Here is a 19,137-nt window from a genome sequence, read left to right as displayed (position 1 = left end):
TTTAACATTTTACATTGTTTTATTTTTGAACACAGGTTTTCTTTTGTACATAATTCTACATTTGTAAGTTCAACTTTCATGATAAAGAGATTGCACAACAGTACTTTTATTAGGTGAATTGAAAAATACTATTTCTTTTGTTTTTTTACAGTGCAAATATTTGTAATAAAAATAAATATAAAGTGAGCACTGTACACTTTGTATTCTGTGTTGTAATTGAAATCAATATATTTGAAAAGTAGAAAACATCAAAAAATATTTAAATAAATGGTATTCTATTATTGTTTAACAGTGCGATTAATGATTGATTTTGTGGTATTTGCTGTAAATTTCTGATTATTACACTGTCACTGATCCTATGAGTTGTGTCACACTATACAGTAACAAGTGGGTGCTTTCAGAACTACTAGACACTCTGCAACATATTTTCTGTGTTCTTAAAATGCAGGCATCATGCACCTGCCCTGACCAGCCAACACATGTCGGTGAAGCATCTCTGGTGATCTGCCAACAATGGCATAACTCCCTTCTCATCCTGAAAGTTGTTGGTACATGTCAGGTTTATGCAAATTAGTGGGAGGCAGTTTCAGTGGTAACTGCTGCTGTCCTGCATTGTGCCTGTACTGTGAATGGGTAGAAGACTTCAGCCCCCCTAGGTTATCAAGCTGAAGCTTTTCATTTCTTAGGTCACTAAATTCCCTTTTTTGCATTTAATATTTACAATACAATGCTTTTGCTCCAGGAAAAGTGCTTTGAAAATACTGTATATTCCTTTACCAGTATATTCCTTACTTAATTCACAATTGTGAATATGCATAGACAAGGTCTGCAAGAATACTCTGATCTTGTTGTAATCTGTCAATGTGCATTTCAACAAAACTGGCATGATTCTCCTCTCACATCAGTGGAAATCAGGAGCAAATCCACTGAAGTCAATAGCTTCGTCTACATTACAGGTTTCAGAGTAGCAGCCGTGTTAGTCTGTATTCGCAAAAAGAAAAGGAGTACTTGTGGCACCTTAGAGATTAGTCTCTAAGGTGCCACAAGTACTCCTTTTCTGTCTACGTTACAGTTAGGGTGATGTATGCTACCTTATGTTGACCTAGTTGTGCATGTGTCTATACTTAAATTTGTCTCCCACTAATGAAAGTGCCCAGTTACAGTGATGGAGTAACACCACCTCCCCAAGTGGCGTTGAGCCCGGGCAAATGTACTGACGTTGACACAGTGTGAGTGAAGACACTGTGTTACTTATGTCGACCCTAAGAGTCCCCCCCCTTTGCTTCACAGATATTATGCAGGACACAGCTGTCAGGTGTAACCATTGGAATGTTTTTTTCACCGAGATCCAATCTTGTGAGTAAACAATGCCAGTGTCCCTTCAACCTACTGAACCACATTCAGCTGCACCTACAGGTAGATGAATCCTTTGATGGTGATGTCGAGGTGGCTGGTGTACAGCTTCATGAGTCAGGGACCAAGGGTCCCCCAAGATCACTACAGGCATTTCAGTATTACCAATGGTAATCTCCCCGTCAGGAAAGAAAGGTCCTGCTTGTAGCTTTCTGCGTTCAACCTGACCCTGATGTTTTGGGGCCTGTTAGGAATTGTGTGCTGCTTGATGTATATCTATGAATAAACAGTCAATGCACCTACTGATTCTGTGGTGTTTGCTGTAAATATCTGATTATTACACGATCACTGATCCTATGAGTTGTGTCACACTGTACAGTAACAAATGGGTACTTTCAGAACTACTAGGCACTCTGCAGCATATTTTCTGTGTTCTTAAAATGCACGCATCATGCACCTTCCCTGACCAGCCAACACACGTCGGTGAAGCATCCCTGGTGATCTGCCAACTACAGCATAACCATAGAAAAGTAGCCCTTTCTGTCTATGTACTCTGTAGCAAAGTGCCAAAATAGGGAGATGCGTGCCCTCTATTGCTCTACTTCCACCACAGTTCGGGAGCCCCATTTCTGCAAATCCATCCACTATCTCCTGCTAATAAAAGCAAAAATGCCTACAATGACTATTTCTCTTGTTTTCTGCTACACAGAAATGAGATACTGTCTTATTATTTATTATTGAAGTGGCATAGTTATGTTTAATATTGTAGAGTGCCCAGAGGAATGAAGTCTTGCATGGGTATGTCTACACAGCACCTGGAAGCAAGCCTCCAAGCCAGGATCCACAGACTTGTGTTAGTGGCACTCATACTAACATGCTAAATATAACTGGGTAGCCCTTGCTTTTACATTGTGGCTCAGGCTGGAGCTCAGGCTCTTAAGGTGGGAGGGCTTCAGAGCCAGAGCTCCAGCCAGAGCCAGAACATAAAAACATCTACGTGGCTGTTTTTAGCATATTAACACAAGCCCTGATACAACGTGTCTGGATCTGGGCTGGGACGCTTACGTAGAAATGCCCCTTGTGTATACGTGCAATAGAATTACTCATATAATAAGTAGTTTTTCCATAAGCCCCAGTTGCAGGACTGGGCCCTTACTTTGGAAATTTTCCTGCGGATTTTTTCTGCTCTTGAAGGTTGACGACTCTGTATTCAGTCTTCCTTTCTTAGCTGGGGTCAACAGTATTTCTGGAAAGCACAGGACAAGTGTTTTATCATCATCGTATATGCTAGCAGTTAAAAACTTTCATTCTAAAAATCCAGTTTCTTTTCTTTTTTTTCAGTAGAAAGCTACATGTATTTGAGGATGTACTTTCCCTCACCCACCATCTTGATCAAGAGTTATAAGCCTCTCACATCCTTGAGGAAGTGATACTGGTATGAGAAAGGGCTTGTTGTGCTGTCATGCACTCATTCAATCTTTCCTAATGGTAGAAGGCAGGAGCTTACTAATTCTGGCTAAGAGGACAGACAGCCTCATCCAAATTCATAATGAGGATATACAGCCAATTACCAAGGAACACACAAGAGAGATGTACACTATAGTTTCTACTCCCAGGGACCAGGGGTCTAATTATGATCTCAAGTATACACCAGTATAAATTATGACTAACTCCAATTAAGTTAATGGAGTTAAACCAATGTAAGATTACTAGATCAGAATCAATCAAAACAAATTACTAATTACAAATACCTTTTAAACTATACCCTTATCTATTATAAAAAATCCTCATAATTACTCTTAAAAGCCTCAGAACTACTGTTATTACAGATAACTGATTTTTTTAGTCCCCTTTTATATCTCTCTTCAGCTTCCAGAATGACTTTGTGACGATCACACTGATGTGGACAAGTATGCAAGATCTTGCTAAAATTTCTGCTAGTGAAAGGCAGTCCTACTGTTATACAGCCTGAAAAAAAAACAAAAACCTATGTTGTAGAAGTAGCATATATAAAATGTAGATGTAGCAAATCTATTTGTTAAAAATGTCTTCAAAGTGGTTTTTAGAGCTTATGCCACAGTCTTTCCAAATAGTGACACTTATTTTAAGTTCCCTCTTTCATGTTCTGCAACGTTCAACCTTGATGCAGCCAGCAAACCCTTGTTCTGAAGCCCCAGCATGCATTTCTACAAGCCACTACTAAACTCAGCAGATTTGTTGTTTTGCCCAAAAAGGGTTCAATTTGTTCTTAGATTTCCATGTACACGTCAAGGAAGACTGGCGCTAAAATGTATATTTTTGAAAATGCTTGTTTAACACTTTGTAGTAGCTCTCCAAAAAACACACACACGTTTTTATTAAGACCATGGAAAATAAATTATATCCACAAAGGGCCAGATTATGTACAGACCCTGTGTAGAAGTGCAAGGAAGGCACAAGACAGAACACAAGCTGCCTCTGTTCCCTTTGCACACTCCCATAGGGGCATGGGTGGTGGGTAGGATGACCAGACAGAAAAATTGTGAAAAATTGGGACAGGGGATGGAGGGGTAATAGGAGCCTATATAAGAACAAGACCCTAAAATCGGGACTGTCCCTATAAAATTGGGACATCTGGTCACCCTAGTGGTGGGTGAAGCTTCTCTCTTCTGGCCAAGGCCTCACCCCTTCCAGCCAAGGCCCTGCCCCTGCTTGCTGCTCTCAGTCCCCCGTGGCACTGGCTGGGGAGTGAGGGGGCTGAGAGGTCTGCCCTTCCCCCCATGGCCCTGGCAGGGGAAGCGGGGACTGAGAGCTCGGTCGGGGCCATGGGGGGAGGCAGCTGAGAGCTCTCAGCCTCAGCCAGGACTGTGGCAGAGCTCTCGGCCCTGGCTGGAGCTCTGAACACAGAGCCCCTCCCCCATTCCACCCCTTCCCCCACGGCCATGCCCCTGTTCTGCCCCCACTCCGCCTCTTCCCCCAATGCTCTGCCCCTGCTCACCCTGCCCCCCGTGTCCCCAAGACCAGAAAAACTGTGCCCCCACCACTGGGGCCTGTGGCAGGGAGAGATTTTTCCAGGGGCCCAGATCCTTCACTGTCCCCACCCCCCGGTGGTGTGAGGTTTGGGGAGGCTTAGGCTCCCCCAGCCTCCATTATGTGCTGCCCATGCACAGGGGCCAAGTACAAAAAGTCCTTGTGCCCAGGGCCAGAGACATTGCTAATACTAAGCTGTATATAGTGGTCAGAGAGGGATGACAGCATGCTTCTAACACCTGTGTGAGAAGTAAAAGGCACTGCATACTACAACCGCTTTAATAGTGGCATAGCCACAGCACCCTCTGGAGCATTGCAGTGTTCCCATTAAATGGCTGCTACTTAATGCTACAATTTAGCCACAGACATGTGCGTACACCGGATTAGACAACAGGTTGGATATTAGCATAAGTTTAAAACAATAGAATCATAGAATATCAGGGTTGGATGGGACCTCAGGAGGTCATCTAGTCCAACGCCCTGCTCAAAGCAGGACCAATCCCCAATTTTTGCCCCAGATCCCTAAATGGCCCCCTCAAGGATTGAACTCACAACACTGGGTTTAGCAGGGCAATGCTCAAACCACCGAGCTATCCCTCCCCCCAAAAATAGTGTGAGTCTGTGACAGGGTGTTGGTCCTATGGCAAATACACACAACCCAGTTTGTTGGCTTGGCCCTTTAAGACTGAGGGGACTGAGTTCAGAAAGCACATGACAGGTTATGAGACTGCAGGCTGCAAGCAGCAACAACTTAGACAGCTTATGCTTAGTAGTGAGAGATCCAGGGTTAGCAATGTAGCAGAGTGGGGATGTAGTAGTCAGGGGACCTATTTAGCAGAGAAAGAATATATTCTCTCCCCTTTCTGCTTACAGAAAGCAGGAAAATATCCAAGTGTTGTGTATTATTTTCAGCCTTTGTATCTTCTGTTTGGGAAAAGAACATGGACCTAAACTTAAGTGTGTGGGCTTTATCTAGATTGCTCTGGCTGATGAATCTGCCCAGTGGCAGATGGGGACAATTACACTTTATTACTGGGGACAAAAATAGGTTAAAGGCAATAGATTTATTAGTATTGTAGATGGGTCAAATCAGATGTAATATCAAGTAGTTTAATGTATTTCCGATGGGGCATAAAAAGATTTTTATGGTATCATAATAAAAAGTCTAAGATAAACATCATTTACCTGAGCACCTTAAATCTGTCATTTTAGGAGATGCAGAAGTAGTTGGAATACTTATTTCCTTGTTTGTTGAGTCTGAACAAAATGTAACTGTTTCTAAATTTGAAAAAAGTGTATTTCACTAGGATGGAAAAAGCAAACTGTCTTTCTGGTGGTAACTTTTCCACCGTATACATAAGTCCAATTTTATTTTACATTTCTAGAAGACATACAGATGTTTAATTTACACAACAGCAAAGAATAAAAAAATACTATAGGTCAAATGGGAATTTCAGTTACTCTAGTGTAAATCCAGATGAACTCAAGGAAATTCAGTCCTTATCTTCGCTTCACTGTATGCAGAGGGCCTGATTTTTTCATTTGATCATACCAGTTTTACCTGGTGCAAATGTGTAAAATTGATATGATGAAGTTGGATATCAGGTTCATTGTATTTATTTCAAATCTAGAGTCTAATCCTGCAAAGCCTTACACATGTAGCAGTCCTTACTCTTGATTTACAGTGATGTAACAGAACACAATTTAGCCCTTTTTAAGGTACCAATCAGGAAAACACTTATTCAGATGAGAAACTCTTACTCCTCTAAATTGTCAATAGGTTATTCAAGAATAAAGATTAGATGGATCAGAACCGAAGTATGAAAAATACACTGGGTATAATGAAGCAGAGATCAACACTAATTCCTTACACCCCATCCTGCAAACATTTACACATGTGCTTAATTTAATGCACGAATAGTCCCAGTGAAATCAAAATGGAACAATACGCATGCTTAAATGCCAGTTCACAAGATCATTTTCTTTGTCTATCCAATATTTAGAGCAGAGGTCAAAACAAATTCTTGTACTATTGATGGCTTTCATTGCTCAATCCAAAAAGATTTTCGGACATAGCAGAAAATATTTATCTAAACTTACCTTGGGTAATATTAGAAATTATTTTACAAAAAAATACTAAAGTAAAACATTTTAGAAGATAAAATCTAAACAATAGATTCTAATTTTAATAGCTATTTAATATAAAATTCCAAATCTATGCAAATGTTTACAATTTTATAACACTGTACATAATGGAATGGGAGTGTACATACAGGATGATACACACTGTATGATAAAATATAACTTTAAAGGTAAGTGCTATGGACCATATTTTATTTCCAATAACAATCCATAACATACAACATTATCTGAAAAAAATATAATTCAGTTATTTGTACCTGCTACTTGTACCTGTTTCAGATTTTGAACAGTCAGTGGTGGTTGTTTAAACAAGTGTTCACTGGAAAAATCAAAAACACATTAATAAAGTTAAAACCAAAGCTCACAACAACATTTAAAATAATAGAAATGTAGGGCTTGAAGGGACCTTGAGACATCATCTAGTCCAGCCCCCATTCACTGAGGCAGGACCAAGTATAGCTAAACCATCCCTGACATGTGTCTGTGTAACCTGCTCTTAAAACCTCCAGTGATTCCACAACCTCCCTTGGAACCTAATTCCAGTGCTTAACTATCCCTAGGTTAGAAGAACTTCTCCTACTATCTAACCTAAATCTCCCTTGCAGGAGATTAAGCCCATTACTTTTTTTCCTAATTTCAGTTTACACAGAGAACAACTGATCACAGTCCTCTTCATAACAACCTTTAACAAATCTGAAGATGGTCATCAGGTCCCCCCTTGGTCTTCTTTTCCTCAAGGCTAAACATGCCCTTTTTTTTTTTAACCTTTCCCCCAGGTCAGGTTTTCTAAACATTTTATCATTTTCTGTTGCTCTCCTCTGGACTCTCTCCAATTTCTCCACATCTTTCCTAAAATGTGGCATCTAGAATTGACGCCAACTGAGGCCTTAGCAGTGCTGAGTAGAGCGAGACAATTACCTCCTGTGTCTTACATATGTAACGCCCCTTTTCCTCCCTGGGTTACTCAGGAGCAGGCAACACTCACCTGTGTGCCTGAAACTGTTGACATTAAAGAAGATCCTGAGTATCAAAGTGGTGATGGATAGGTGGGAATCCTCTATTCACCCCCTCTGCTGCAGTCCCTTTACTCCTAAAGGAATTTAAAATTGGCGGTGCCTCCACCTGGCTGGCCCCGGTACACACTCAATGGTGTGCCTTAGTAACCTCCAGGAATAAAGCTATTCTAATAATAAATAATAATAATAATAATATAATCTGTGGCATAGGTGTAACTCAGAAATACCAATTATAAACAATATACATCCAATGTACTTAAACTAGAGTTAACACACCTTTACTTAACAATTTAAAAAAATCAGGGTATAACAGTCTAAGATTATATGTCACTACTAATTTAAATCCACAGGGGGCAGTTGAATAAAATCAACTAACAAATATAGTATACAGTAATAAATGAAATCTATTTAACTGGCATTTGCAATGCCACCATTTACCCCTCCCTGGAGCATACACTCCTCTGGATTTCAGAGTCGTAGATGCTTGCATGGGCGCACTGGAAGATCTGCAGCTGGAGACAGTACTCTGTTGGTTCTGTGCATCAGTCCAGCCAAGGCAACAAGCCACAAAACCTCTCTGACGATTGGAGCTGGCCCCACCAAATGTCAGCAGCTCTAAGTCCTGGTTCAGTGGGACGATCACTCTGCCTCTCTTCAGACTCAGACTCTCTTTGCAGTGCCCCTTCCCTTGCAAGTACTTTCCCAAACCAGAGTGGGGGTTACTCACAATTCCTTCACTGCAGGCCCACCTTAGTCAGCTCTAGGCACAGCAACAGTCTCTGCCCTGGCTCCAGTGAAGCCACCAACAGCCTCTGAGGCTCCCTGCTCGATCAAAGCCCCCGCAGGCTCCCAGCAGCAGCAGCTTCTGGCTTCCTGGCAGCAGCTCCTGGTCTGGGCAGAGCTCCACAGCAGCAATCTCACTCCTCTTCCCAAAATGGAGTCCACCGCCTGCTCTCCCTGCACTGCCTGCAAGAGTGAGTCTCTCACCCTTTCCCCAGGCATGATAGGAGTTGTCCTCTCTAAGGCTAGATTGCATCACACAGGTTCTTCCCAACTGGAACACTCCCAATAAAGTTCAGAGGCCCGTCTAGTAAAGGGTGCCTACATTCTCCCCCAACCAGAAAAATCCTTAATGTCCCCATTAAGGAACCAGAACAAAGAAGAAAAACAGATTAATTTACATTAGAATACATACATTCCTAATTCCTACTGCTAGCTGAGGTTACATTCAATGGAGGGTAAAGTATAGGCCCACTAGAATAAGCACAATTTAGGCATCTAGCCTGAGGTGAGCACCACCATGAAAAACACTTGAGCTCATCCTTAGAGGATACTTATTCTGGTTTGGACTCCACAGGTGTTTTAAAATCTTTCAGCACAACCACCCCATGATGTACTGTGGGGCTGGACAACTCACTGCTGACTCCAACCACATCATATGTTAACTGCTGAGGGAGCCTGACTTCTTGCTGGGACCTCCTTAATGGTTCTGCCATCCCTGCTTTCACCCCAACAGGACGTGTTAATAAAGCTCCGTCAGCTTCGGCATCCACCACAGAATTACCCATTGTAGAAGGAGCAACATCTGTAGCAATCTTGTTCCCTACACTTGAAGACCCAGGGGTATTGTTGCATATATCTACGCCCTCCCTAAGAACTTCTCCCATAGGAAAGACTGGAAAAGCTTCAGGGTTTAAAAGGGGTGTGCTAGTTGCACTTTCAGGTTGATCTGGCTAAGGTGACAGTACAACAGACTCAGGAGACATATCTGAGGGTTCATGATACATAGATATATATTCAGGATAAACCTCCTCAGAATCAGTCTCTGATGGGGGACCAATTATGTCCATCATGGTAGCAGGGCTGGGCACAGGATTATGGGGTTGGGGGAGGAACTTTCAGACGTCAGAGCTGTCCCTGGGTTAGATGATCTGGGTAGAGGGGTAGGCTCGATATCTCATGGGTCATCCATTCTGATGTGCTGCCCCAGAGGAAGTAAGTGGTTTCAATGTAAAGTCTTTAATGGGCTGCCATTCTTTTCAGGCTTTCGGTGATATATAGCCTGAGCATTTGATTCTCCACAATGTAGGGCTGCGAATCCCAATGGTTTGCAAGTTTATGTTTTCCGGGGAGGCCAAGATTTTTTAAAAAAACGTGATCACCGGTGTGCAGATCACAGTATCCCACCTTCTGGTCATAACGGTCTTTATTGCCCCGGTTCATCTTATCAGAGCAAGTTGATAAGCAGCACACAAGTCTTTTTTTTAAATTAGCCACATACTGGAGGAAAGACTGGTGGGAAGACCCATCCACTGACACCCCAAAACAGAGGTCTATTGGTAATCATGCTTCAGGTCCAAACATTAGGAAATATGGAGAAGACCCAGTGGCCTCATTTTGGGTACAGTTGTAAGCATGCACAAGATGGCTAATGCGCTGGCTCCATCTCGATTTCTATTTGGTATTCAAGGTTCCCAACATACTAAGCAGGGTCTGATTAAATCGTTCAGGCTGTGGGTCTTCCTGTGGATGATAAGGTGTTGTTCTAGATTTTTTTATACCTAGCATAGTCAGAAGTTCCTGAATTAATTGACTCTCAAAGTCCTGTCCTTGATTTGAGTGCATCCGCTTGGGCAACCCATAATGCACAAAGTACTTCTCCCAATGAGTTTTAGCAACAGTAGGAGCTTTTTGATCTTTAGTGGGAAAGGCCTGTGCATACCTTGTGAAATGATCAGTTACGACTAGCACATTAAAAGTATTTCTGCTATCAGGTTCAATCGTGAGAAAATCTATACAGACCATATCCACAGGGCCTTCACTGTGAAGATGAAACAGTGGAGCAGCTCTCGTGAGTACACCGGGCACAGGTCTTACAATACTGCTCCACATCAGTCTTTATCCATGGCCAGTAGAATCAGTCACAGACAAGGTCAGCTCCCAGACTGCTGCACTGGGCAGCACAGTATGGGGAGGAGGTGAGCAGCCCTCAATGGTGAAAGAACAGGTTAAGGACTATTTAGAAAAGCTGGACATGCACAAGTCCATGGGGCCGGATCTAATGCATCTGAGGGTGCTGAGGGAGTCGGCTGATATGATTGCAGAGTCATTGGCCATTATCTTTGAAAACTTGTGGCAATCGGGGGAAGGTCCCAGACAATTGGAAAAAGGCAAATATAGTACCCGTCTTTAAAAAAGGGAAGAAGGAGAATCTGAGGAACTACAGACAGATCAGCCTCGCCTTAGTCCCTGGAAAAATCATGGAGCAGGTCCTCAAGGAATCCATTTTGAAGCACTTGGAGGAGAGGAAAGTGATAAGGAACGGTCAACATGGATTCACCAAAGGCAAGTCATGCCTGACCAGCCTGACTGCCTTCTATGATGAGATAACTGGCTCTGTGGATATGGGGAAAGCAGTGGATGTGACATATCTTGACTTTAGCAAAGCTTTTGATACAGTTTCCCACAGTATTCTTGCCAGCAAGTTAAAGTACGGATTGGGTGAATGGACTATAAGGTGGATAGAAAGCTGGCTATATTGTCAGGCTTTACGGGTAGTGATCAACGGCTCGATGTCTAGTTGGCAGCCAGTATCAAAGCGGAGTGCCCCAGGGTCGGTCCTGGGGCTGGTTTTGTTCAACACCTTCATTAATGATCTGGGATGCTGGGATGAATTGCGCCCTCAGGAAGTTCGCGGATGACACTAAGCTGAGGGGAGATGTTGGAGGGTAGGGATAGGGTCCAGAGTGACCTAGAGAAATTGGAGGATTGGGCCAAAAGAAATCTGATGAGGTTCAACAAAGACAAGTGCAGAGTCCTGCACTTAGGATGGAAGACTCCCATGCACTGCTACAGGCCAGGGACCGACTGGCTAAGTGGCAGTTCTGCAGAAAAGGACCTGGGGATTACAGTGGAAGAAAAGGTGGACATGAGTCAACAGTGTGCCCTTGTTGCCAAGAAGGCTAACGGCATATTGGTCTGCATTAGTAGGACCATTGCCAGCAGATCGAGGGAAATGATTATTCCCCTCTATTCGACACTGGTGAGGCCACATCTGGAGTATTGCACCCAGTTTTGGGCACCCACTACAGAAAGGATGTGGACAAATTGAGGAGAGTCCAGCCAGCAGAAGGCAACAAAAATGATTAGGTGGCGGGGCACGTGATTTATGAGGAGACGCTGAGGAAATTTGGCTTATTTAGTCTGCAGAAGAGAAGAGTGAGGGCGGTTTTGATAGCAGCCTTCAGGAACCTGAAGGGGGGGTTCCAAAGAGGATGGAGCGAGGCTGTTCTCAGTGGTGGCAGATAACAGAACAAGGAGCAATGGTCTCAAGTTGCAGTGGGGGAGGACTAGGTTGGATATTAGGAACTATTTCACTGGGAGGGTGGTGAAGCACTGGAATGGGTTACCTAGGGAGGTGGTGGAATCTCCATCCTTAGAGCTTTTTAAGGCCCAGCTTGACAAAGCCCTGGCTGCGATGATTTAGTTGGGGTTGGTCCTGCTTTGAGCACGGGACTGAACTAGATGACCTCCTGAGGTCTCTTCCAACCCTAATCTTCTATGATTCTATGAAAAGAAATGTGAGAGAAAACTGGGGAGAAAATATTATGGATTTTATAGTTTAAATATTTAATCCTGTATCAGATTTTTAAAATAGTACCTATAAATGCATTTGAGATAGCTGCAACCACTTCATCTAGAGTACAAAGACAAAATGCTTTTATTTTTCTTTATTGCATTGAGATTCTATTTTCTTTGATCTAAGATGGCAAAGATACTACATCTACACCTAAGAAAAGCTGTGGTGACCAAAAAGTGGACCGTTTTCTCTCACAATAAAGAGCTAGTTAGTAAAAAATAATGAAATAATTAAATAAAATGACATCTGATTTGGAAATTTTCATTAAGTGAACAGCAACTTTACATTTTTACTTTGCATTGAGACATCAAATACTATACCTTGCTTGAGGAACACACTGTTTCTTCTCACAAGCAGTTCGTTCATTTGTAGTATGACCTTTTTGTACACTACCTGTTTGTAGTTTATCAGCTGAATGCAGAGTAACATTTTGCTCACTCTCTCTGGTAGAAGCATCTACTGGAGTCACAGTCTTTAATATTCCATTTTTGGATGACTGATTATTTGCAGATGTAGTACGAATCAAATCATCAGACTTACAATTTAGCTGTGAACACTGCATTTTTGTATGTGTTCTTTCAGTGTTTGCTTTTTGGTCACTGGCATTCATTTTACGGTATTTTGGTGTCGTTTGCATAACTGCTTCCCGAGGTATATCAACAAATATTTGTCTTCTTACTGTTTCCTATGTTGCAAAAATACCAATTAATGATTGTACAAAGCATTAATAAATCCTATCGTAGGGTGAGAAGAACACAGACCTGGGCAATTTGAGGGTAGATCCTGTTAACTACGAAGCTGCAGAAGTGCCTGGCTCTAGTTAGACACTGTTAACAAGAAATCCAGAAAAGCTATGAAAAAGAATTTAAAGGCACTGTATCCTAGTGAGAACTTGGATCTGAAAGCAATAAACTGGGTCACATTACAGAGCAGTTCTAGAGGCCTGAGATTCATGTAAATTAAGTCACTGAGCAACTGGCTACTGACTACCTAAAGGGACCAGATAGTAATGGCAGACATAGGAAACCAGCAAAGAAAGACTGAACTGCATGCTGAACAAGATAGATACAGTACTATATAACACTGAATAATCTTTATACATTACTGAGCTCTATCTGAATATTTCATCATCTTTTTCTGTTACACTCAGACCAATATGCCTATAGCTTTTCTTGTATGATTCTAGGTCATTTCATACAACTATTTTCTAGCTTTGTCACTTGGCATAATTTGGGTTTGTTATCTCCATTTCTATCACAGGGTTGATTACAAGGCTTTTTTATCTGATTTGTTTCCTTATGTTACAGATAGTATATAGCTTTTTTTTAGCTGGATACTGCTTTTGATGGCTATGTACTGTTTCCACAGTTTGAAAGTTGCTGCATATATCCTTTAAACATAAGACACATTTTAATTAATTTGAAATACATATAGACTATTACTTTTCAATAAACCATGAAAGTTACCTGGGTCTATCAATTCAAACAAGATATAAACAGAGTCCTAGCATAAGAAGGCTTAAGAGTTTACATTTTAGAGCTAGATATTTGGAGTACACATTTGTGCATGAAGTTATTATGACTGCACAGGCATTTCACACACAAATGTGGAAATGGTAGGTTCAAAATACATATGCACAGTATAGTGGGGCAGTTGCCCCACTTTGGCAGAGGAGGGGCTAATGCAGGCTGGTGGGAGCCTGTGCAGAACCTGGCCAACCAGAGAAGGGCAGCCAATCAGGGCCAGACTGGGCCCTATATAAAGGCTGCAAAGCAGAGGAGACAGCAGTCTCTTCCTGACAAGCAAGGGAGAAGGACTTGCTCCCTGCAGACAGAGCACCCAGGCTAGAGCAGTGCTGGGCAGGCCCAGGGGAGCAGAGCGAGCACTCTGGCCTATCACCTGCCAGGCGGCAGCCCCTGACAAAAAGAGCCAAAAAGGTGCATGGGCCAAGGGGAAGTGGCCCAGGGTACACAGGGAGAAGAGGGGATTGAAGGAAGGCAGTGGGAGACTGCCGCTAGAGGGTCCCTGGATCGGGACCCAGAGTAGCAGGCAGGCCTGGGTTTTCCCCTCCCCTCTTACAGCGCACTTTACTATGGAGGAGCATGGCCAATGGACTGTGCCTTATACCTGAGGCAAGTGACTAGACTTTGAGGTGACAGGTGGCCACGAAAGCAGGTGCAGACTGAGGACTGCTGATACCCGCCCTGGAAGAGCAGGGGCACAGCCAGAGAGCTGCGTCCAGAAGAGGATGCCACAAGCCAGGGAGCAACGCAGGTCCCAGACAGCACAGCCGAGCAAGCAATGGACGGGACACCACCCGCAGAGGGTGCTCCGCAGCTAGGACAGAGCTAATTCCGGGAGTGACCAGCAGGAGGCACTGCGGTGGTGAACACAACCGGTTACAGACACTTACAAAAATGTGGGTATTCTTTTTCTGCCTCACTGTTCAACCTGGATTAACTGCATACTAAGTACTACAGAACTGGATTTTCTACAATATAATATATTTTGTACTGTTTCTTGCAATGCACTAAAACTAAGATCTCAACCTTGTATTCATTCCGTTCTCTGAGTGCCTCCCCTCATCTCTATCTTATCATAATATATAGTAATGCCAAAATGAAGAGTTGCAGGACATAATTGGACATCCCACTTTTATAGTTCACTGAGATTATCTAATCTCTTTCCTCCTACTTCTCCCTAAACTCTTGAGGAAAAAGCTTTCTTTTGAGAGATTTGCTTAGGTTTACCATATTTTGAATAAACGTGCCAACCTCATCATGCTCTTTTTCAAGAAGTTCTATTCTGTGTAAAATTTCTTTTATTTTCTTCCAATAGTCCTCTAGATTCCTCTCTTTAATCTGTAGATCCATTTTCAACTGTTCTGCATCATTCAGATTTAATGAATATTCATTTATTTTCAGAGACAATTTCTCAGCTTTGTAAAGCAGAAAATAAAATAAAAATGTGGTCTTTCTGAATAGTATACTGAAAAACATTTTTATATTTTTAATAGCTTAAACATTTAAAAAATAAAAATCCCAAATTCACTGTTCAGTTACAATATATATTACAACCTGTTTGTAGTAAATATGGGTATAATGAAGTAGAATGAACATTTCATATAGCTTCAATGTATATAATTGCAGTTTGCATTTTGAAAGCTATTGGTCCCAGTTCATCAAGATATTTAAACATGTAAGTAGTCTCACTGAAGCCATTGGAACTGCTCATGTGCTTGAAAGTAGGCATGTGCTTCTGCACTTTGCTGAATTGGGGCCATACTGAGTTGCAGTTTTAGTAAAGCTTGCTTCTGTAGAAGTTGTTCCTTGAAAAACAACTTTACCATTGACCTGATCTGAAGTTCAATGAGAGCTGTAGCCTCCCAGTTCTTATCACGATCAGGCCATACGTTAAGGTTTGATTGTAATATTTTATCACTGTCCACCAAAAAATGGAAATTCAGTAGGAAATACACTATAAGTCAAGGTTTTTTTTTGTTAGTTTGTTTGTAAGTGTCCCAAGTCCTACAAGCAAAAATGTGCTCGCAACTATGCACCCGTATATGAATATGCGGTACTGCAGTAGTCTGGATAGATAGTTATGCAGTTAAGTACCAACTATTACCCAAATTGCACACATAATCACAATAATTGTGTGCACAAATAAAGGCATAGAGTTGCACATAGATACTGGGCTTATAAAAACTGGTTTACGTGTTAGAACTGAATGTTACAAATATATTTTTATAAGTAAATGAAAGATAAAACAGAGTTTTCTAATGAACCTGTTGCATTCAGATCATGGCACTGAAAAAATGCTTGACCATATCTCATTTATAAAAACAACAAACAAACAAACCTCAGCCACAGAACACATTGAAAAGAGTATAATATCTTGCCATAACTGTCAATTCTATTATTTTTACCTAATATAAGCAGTAGAAAGAATCAGCACCTAAATGGTTGGTGGAGTTGTCTACAAATTAATTGACCTATAAAGGACTCCACTTACTGCTAAAAACCAATTCTGTTTCTAAAGACAATATCACAGGTTGGAGTGAGGACCAGGCTACCCTTGCAGAGCTAATTTAATACGGTTGCCAGGTGTCTGGTTTTCGCCTGGAACACCTGGTCGAAAAGGGATTCTGGTGGCTTTACTTAGCAGTGCTGACCAGTCCATTAAGTCCGGTTGGCGTGGGGCTGGCTGGCTCCCTATGCAGCTCCGCGCGGCTCTTGGGAAGTGTCTGGTATGTCCCTCCGGCTCCTAGGCGCAGGGGCAGCCATGAGGGCTCTGCGTGCTGCCCCTGCCCTGAAAGCCAGCTCTGCAGCTTCCATGGGACGGAAACTGTGATTAATGGGAGCTGCGAGGGCGGTACCTGCGGGCAGAGGCAGCTGCACCTCTGCCTAGGAGCCGGAGGACATGTTGCCGCTTCCCAGGAGCTGCCTGATGTAAGCGCCGCCCAGAGGTGCCCACACCCCAACCCAACCCCCTGCCCCAGCCCTCTTGCACCCCAACTCCCTCCCGGAGCCCACACCCCACACTCCAACCCCCAGTTCTGAGCCCCCTCCTGCACCCAAACTCCCTCCTGGAGCCTGCACCCTGAGCCCCCTCCCACATCCCAACCCCCTGCCCCTGCCTGGAGTCCTCTCCAACACTCAAACTCCCTCCCAGAGCCTGCACCCCTGCCCCAGCCCTGAGCCCCCCTCTTACACCCAAACTCCCTCCTGGAACCCACACTCCAGTCCTGACCCCCCCTCCCGTACCCAAACTCCCTCCCAGAGCCCTCACCCCAACACCCTACCCCAGCCCTCACCCCCACCCTCCAAACCCCTCAGCCCCAGCCCTAAGCCCCCTCCTGCACCCCAAACCACTCATCTCTGGCCCCACCCCAGAGCCTGCAACCCTAGCTGGAGCCCTCTCCTGCACCCCAACTTCCTGTCCCAACCCAGAACCCCCTCCCACACCCTGAACCCCTCATTTCTGGCCTTACCCCAGAGCCCACACCCCCAGCCCAGAGCCCATACCTCCTCCCACAGCCCAATCCCCTGCCTCAGCCTGGAGCCCCTCCTGCACCCCAAACCCTTCATCCCTGGCCCCACCCTAGAGCCCACACCTCCCAGCCAGAATACTCACCCCTGCCCCAACCCAGAGCCCCCTCTCACACCCTGAACCCCTCATTTCTGGCCCCATCCTGGAGCCTGCACCGCCAGCCAGAGCCCTCAACCCCTCCTGCACCCCAACCCCATACCCCAGCCCAGAACCCCCTCCCACACCCTGAACCCCTCATTTCTGGCCTCACCCCGAGCCCTCACCCCTAGCTGGAGCCCTCACCCTCTCTGCACCCCAACCCCCTGCTCCAGCCCAGTGAAAAGGAGCGAGTGAGTGAGGGTGGGGGAGAGCAAGCGATGGAAGGAGGGGGGATCGACTGAGCAGGGGCAGGACCTCAAAGAAGGGGTGAGGCAGGGGGGCAAGGGTGTTCGGTTTTGTGCAATTAGAAAGTTGGCAACCCTATAATTTAAAGGGAATCAGCCTTTTGTTCACAGATTATGCATTCACCTGAAACTCTGCAACTTTACTTTCACCCCCTAAATGTTATAGCCATTCTATGGTTGTAAATATACAACTATTCCCAAGGAAAACAAGGGTTACTGAAGTGCACTCCATCACCAACCTGCTAGGGTTACAATTATTTTGAAGATTACAAATCTTAAATACTGAGAACAATGAATTTCATTTTTTTTTTAAAACAACAATAAGCTTACTGATTTGCTTGCAATTTTGCAGCACAAAAGTAGCAGCTTTGTTTACTTCTTCATCCTGAGACTCTGTTAATAACTGAATCATAAGTGGAAGGCCATTGTTCTGAAGCAGATCATACTGATTTTCTTCTAAAGAAGATTAGCATTAAAGGAAAATAAATCAGTTTCTAACTTGTACCGTGGTTACCAGTTTCCTTACATTATCTTTAGAAGACAGTATAAAGAACTTTAAGTAAAATTCAGCAAAATGTTTCTTTTTATCATGAGCCAAATTCATTAAATCATATCTGGGTAATTTCCGTATAATGCATGAACTACTTTATGTGAATTGTTTTATTTATTTTTTGTCCAGTTTAGGAAGCAATTAGGGACGATTCATAACTTCTAACTTACTGTATGAAACAGTCACTTCTACAATTTCAGTAGTAGTATAAGCAAATCCAATACGGATTGATTCAGCTAAAAAGTAAATATTGCAAATTCAAGTGAAAAATACATAACTATCCATAATTAAAAGTCTGCATTTAAAAGAAAAACTAGAGTTTAAGTTAGTAAAAAACCTGTATATTTATTAAATGGGACCCAAGTGAATTTCAGTTGTTGACTAGGGCCTTATTTTTCATTAGGGTTGTTGGTTATTTTGATTTTTTGGTTTGTTTGTTTTTTGCACTAAGGTAACTGCACTAGTGCAAACCTCTCACGTACATATGCATAGTGTAAACTATGATTTACAATTGTCTGGCTTACTCCAGTTTGAAATTTAGGTACACTAGTACAAAAAAAAAATTGTAAACCGAGCCTATATAATCAGTTCTTCCCTAGGCAAGAAAAGAACAGTCACCGCATGCATAATTCTTGTAATTGTCTAAAATTGTGTTTTTCTAAACCTATGCTAACATTTGCAAAAACATTTTTATAGTTCAGACAGGATCTTAAACTCTCTAATTATATTGGCTCTTTTATTTTCTTTCCAAAAAATCCTTAACTCTACAAACAATAACATATTAAAATAAAAATTCTCTTATATTCTACAAGATCATCAAATTTATATTTGCAATATATTTTCCAAGGAGCAAACCCCTCCTTTGATTCAATTAGTTCCTTTACAGCCCAATCCATCTCCTGTCAAAACTGTCAAACTACCACTTACTTCAAAGGAAGCAGGATTAGGGCTTTACAAGATATTCTGTTTGACAGATTCCAAAGTGCTCGTGAG

The 19,137-nt window shown here is 42.8% G+C and overlaps 1 protein-coding gene across 1 annotated transcript in view; it reads right to left on the bottom strand.

The window, feature by feature from the left end:
* The window catches only part of TERB1 (telomere repeat binding bouquet formation protein 1), a 45,875-nt gene that overhangs the window by 5,521 nt on the left and 21,217 nt on the right, over positions 1 to 19,137 (bottom strand). Inside the window, exons 11-17 of the mRNA XM_074968786.1 lie at positions 17,925 to 18,050; positions 14,934 to 15,097; positions 12,480 to 12,844; positions 6,762 to 6,823; positions 5,548 to 5,640; positions 3,151 to 3,321; positions 2,510 to 2,599 (exon numbers count right to left, since the gene is read on the bottom strand). Of these exons, the coding sequence (XP_074824887.1) occupies positions 2,510 to 2,599; positions 3,151 to 3,321; positions 5,548 to 5,640; positions 6,762 to 6,823; positions 12,480 to 12,844; positions 14,934 to 15,097; positions 17,925 to 18,050 (1,071 nt within the window). The remainder of the gene's footprint in view (positions 1 to 2,509; positions 2,600 to 3,150; positions 3,322 to 5,547; positions 5,641 to 6,761; positions 6,824 to 12,479; positions 12,845 to 14,933; positions 15,098 to 17,924; positions 18,051 to 19,137) is intronic.

The sequence above is a fragment of the Natator depressus genome, chromosome 12 (assembly GCF_965152275.1).
Source record: "Natator depressus isolate rNatDep1 chromosome 12, rNatDep2.hap1, whole genome shotgun sequence".
Classification (NCBI taxonomy): Eukaryota; Metazoa; Chordata; order Testudines; family Cheloniidae; genus Natator; species Natator depressus.
Note: the sequence above shows the minus strand (reverse complement) of the source record. Positions and strands in the feature narration are given on the sequence as shown.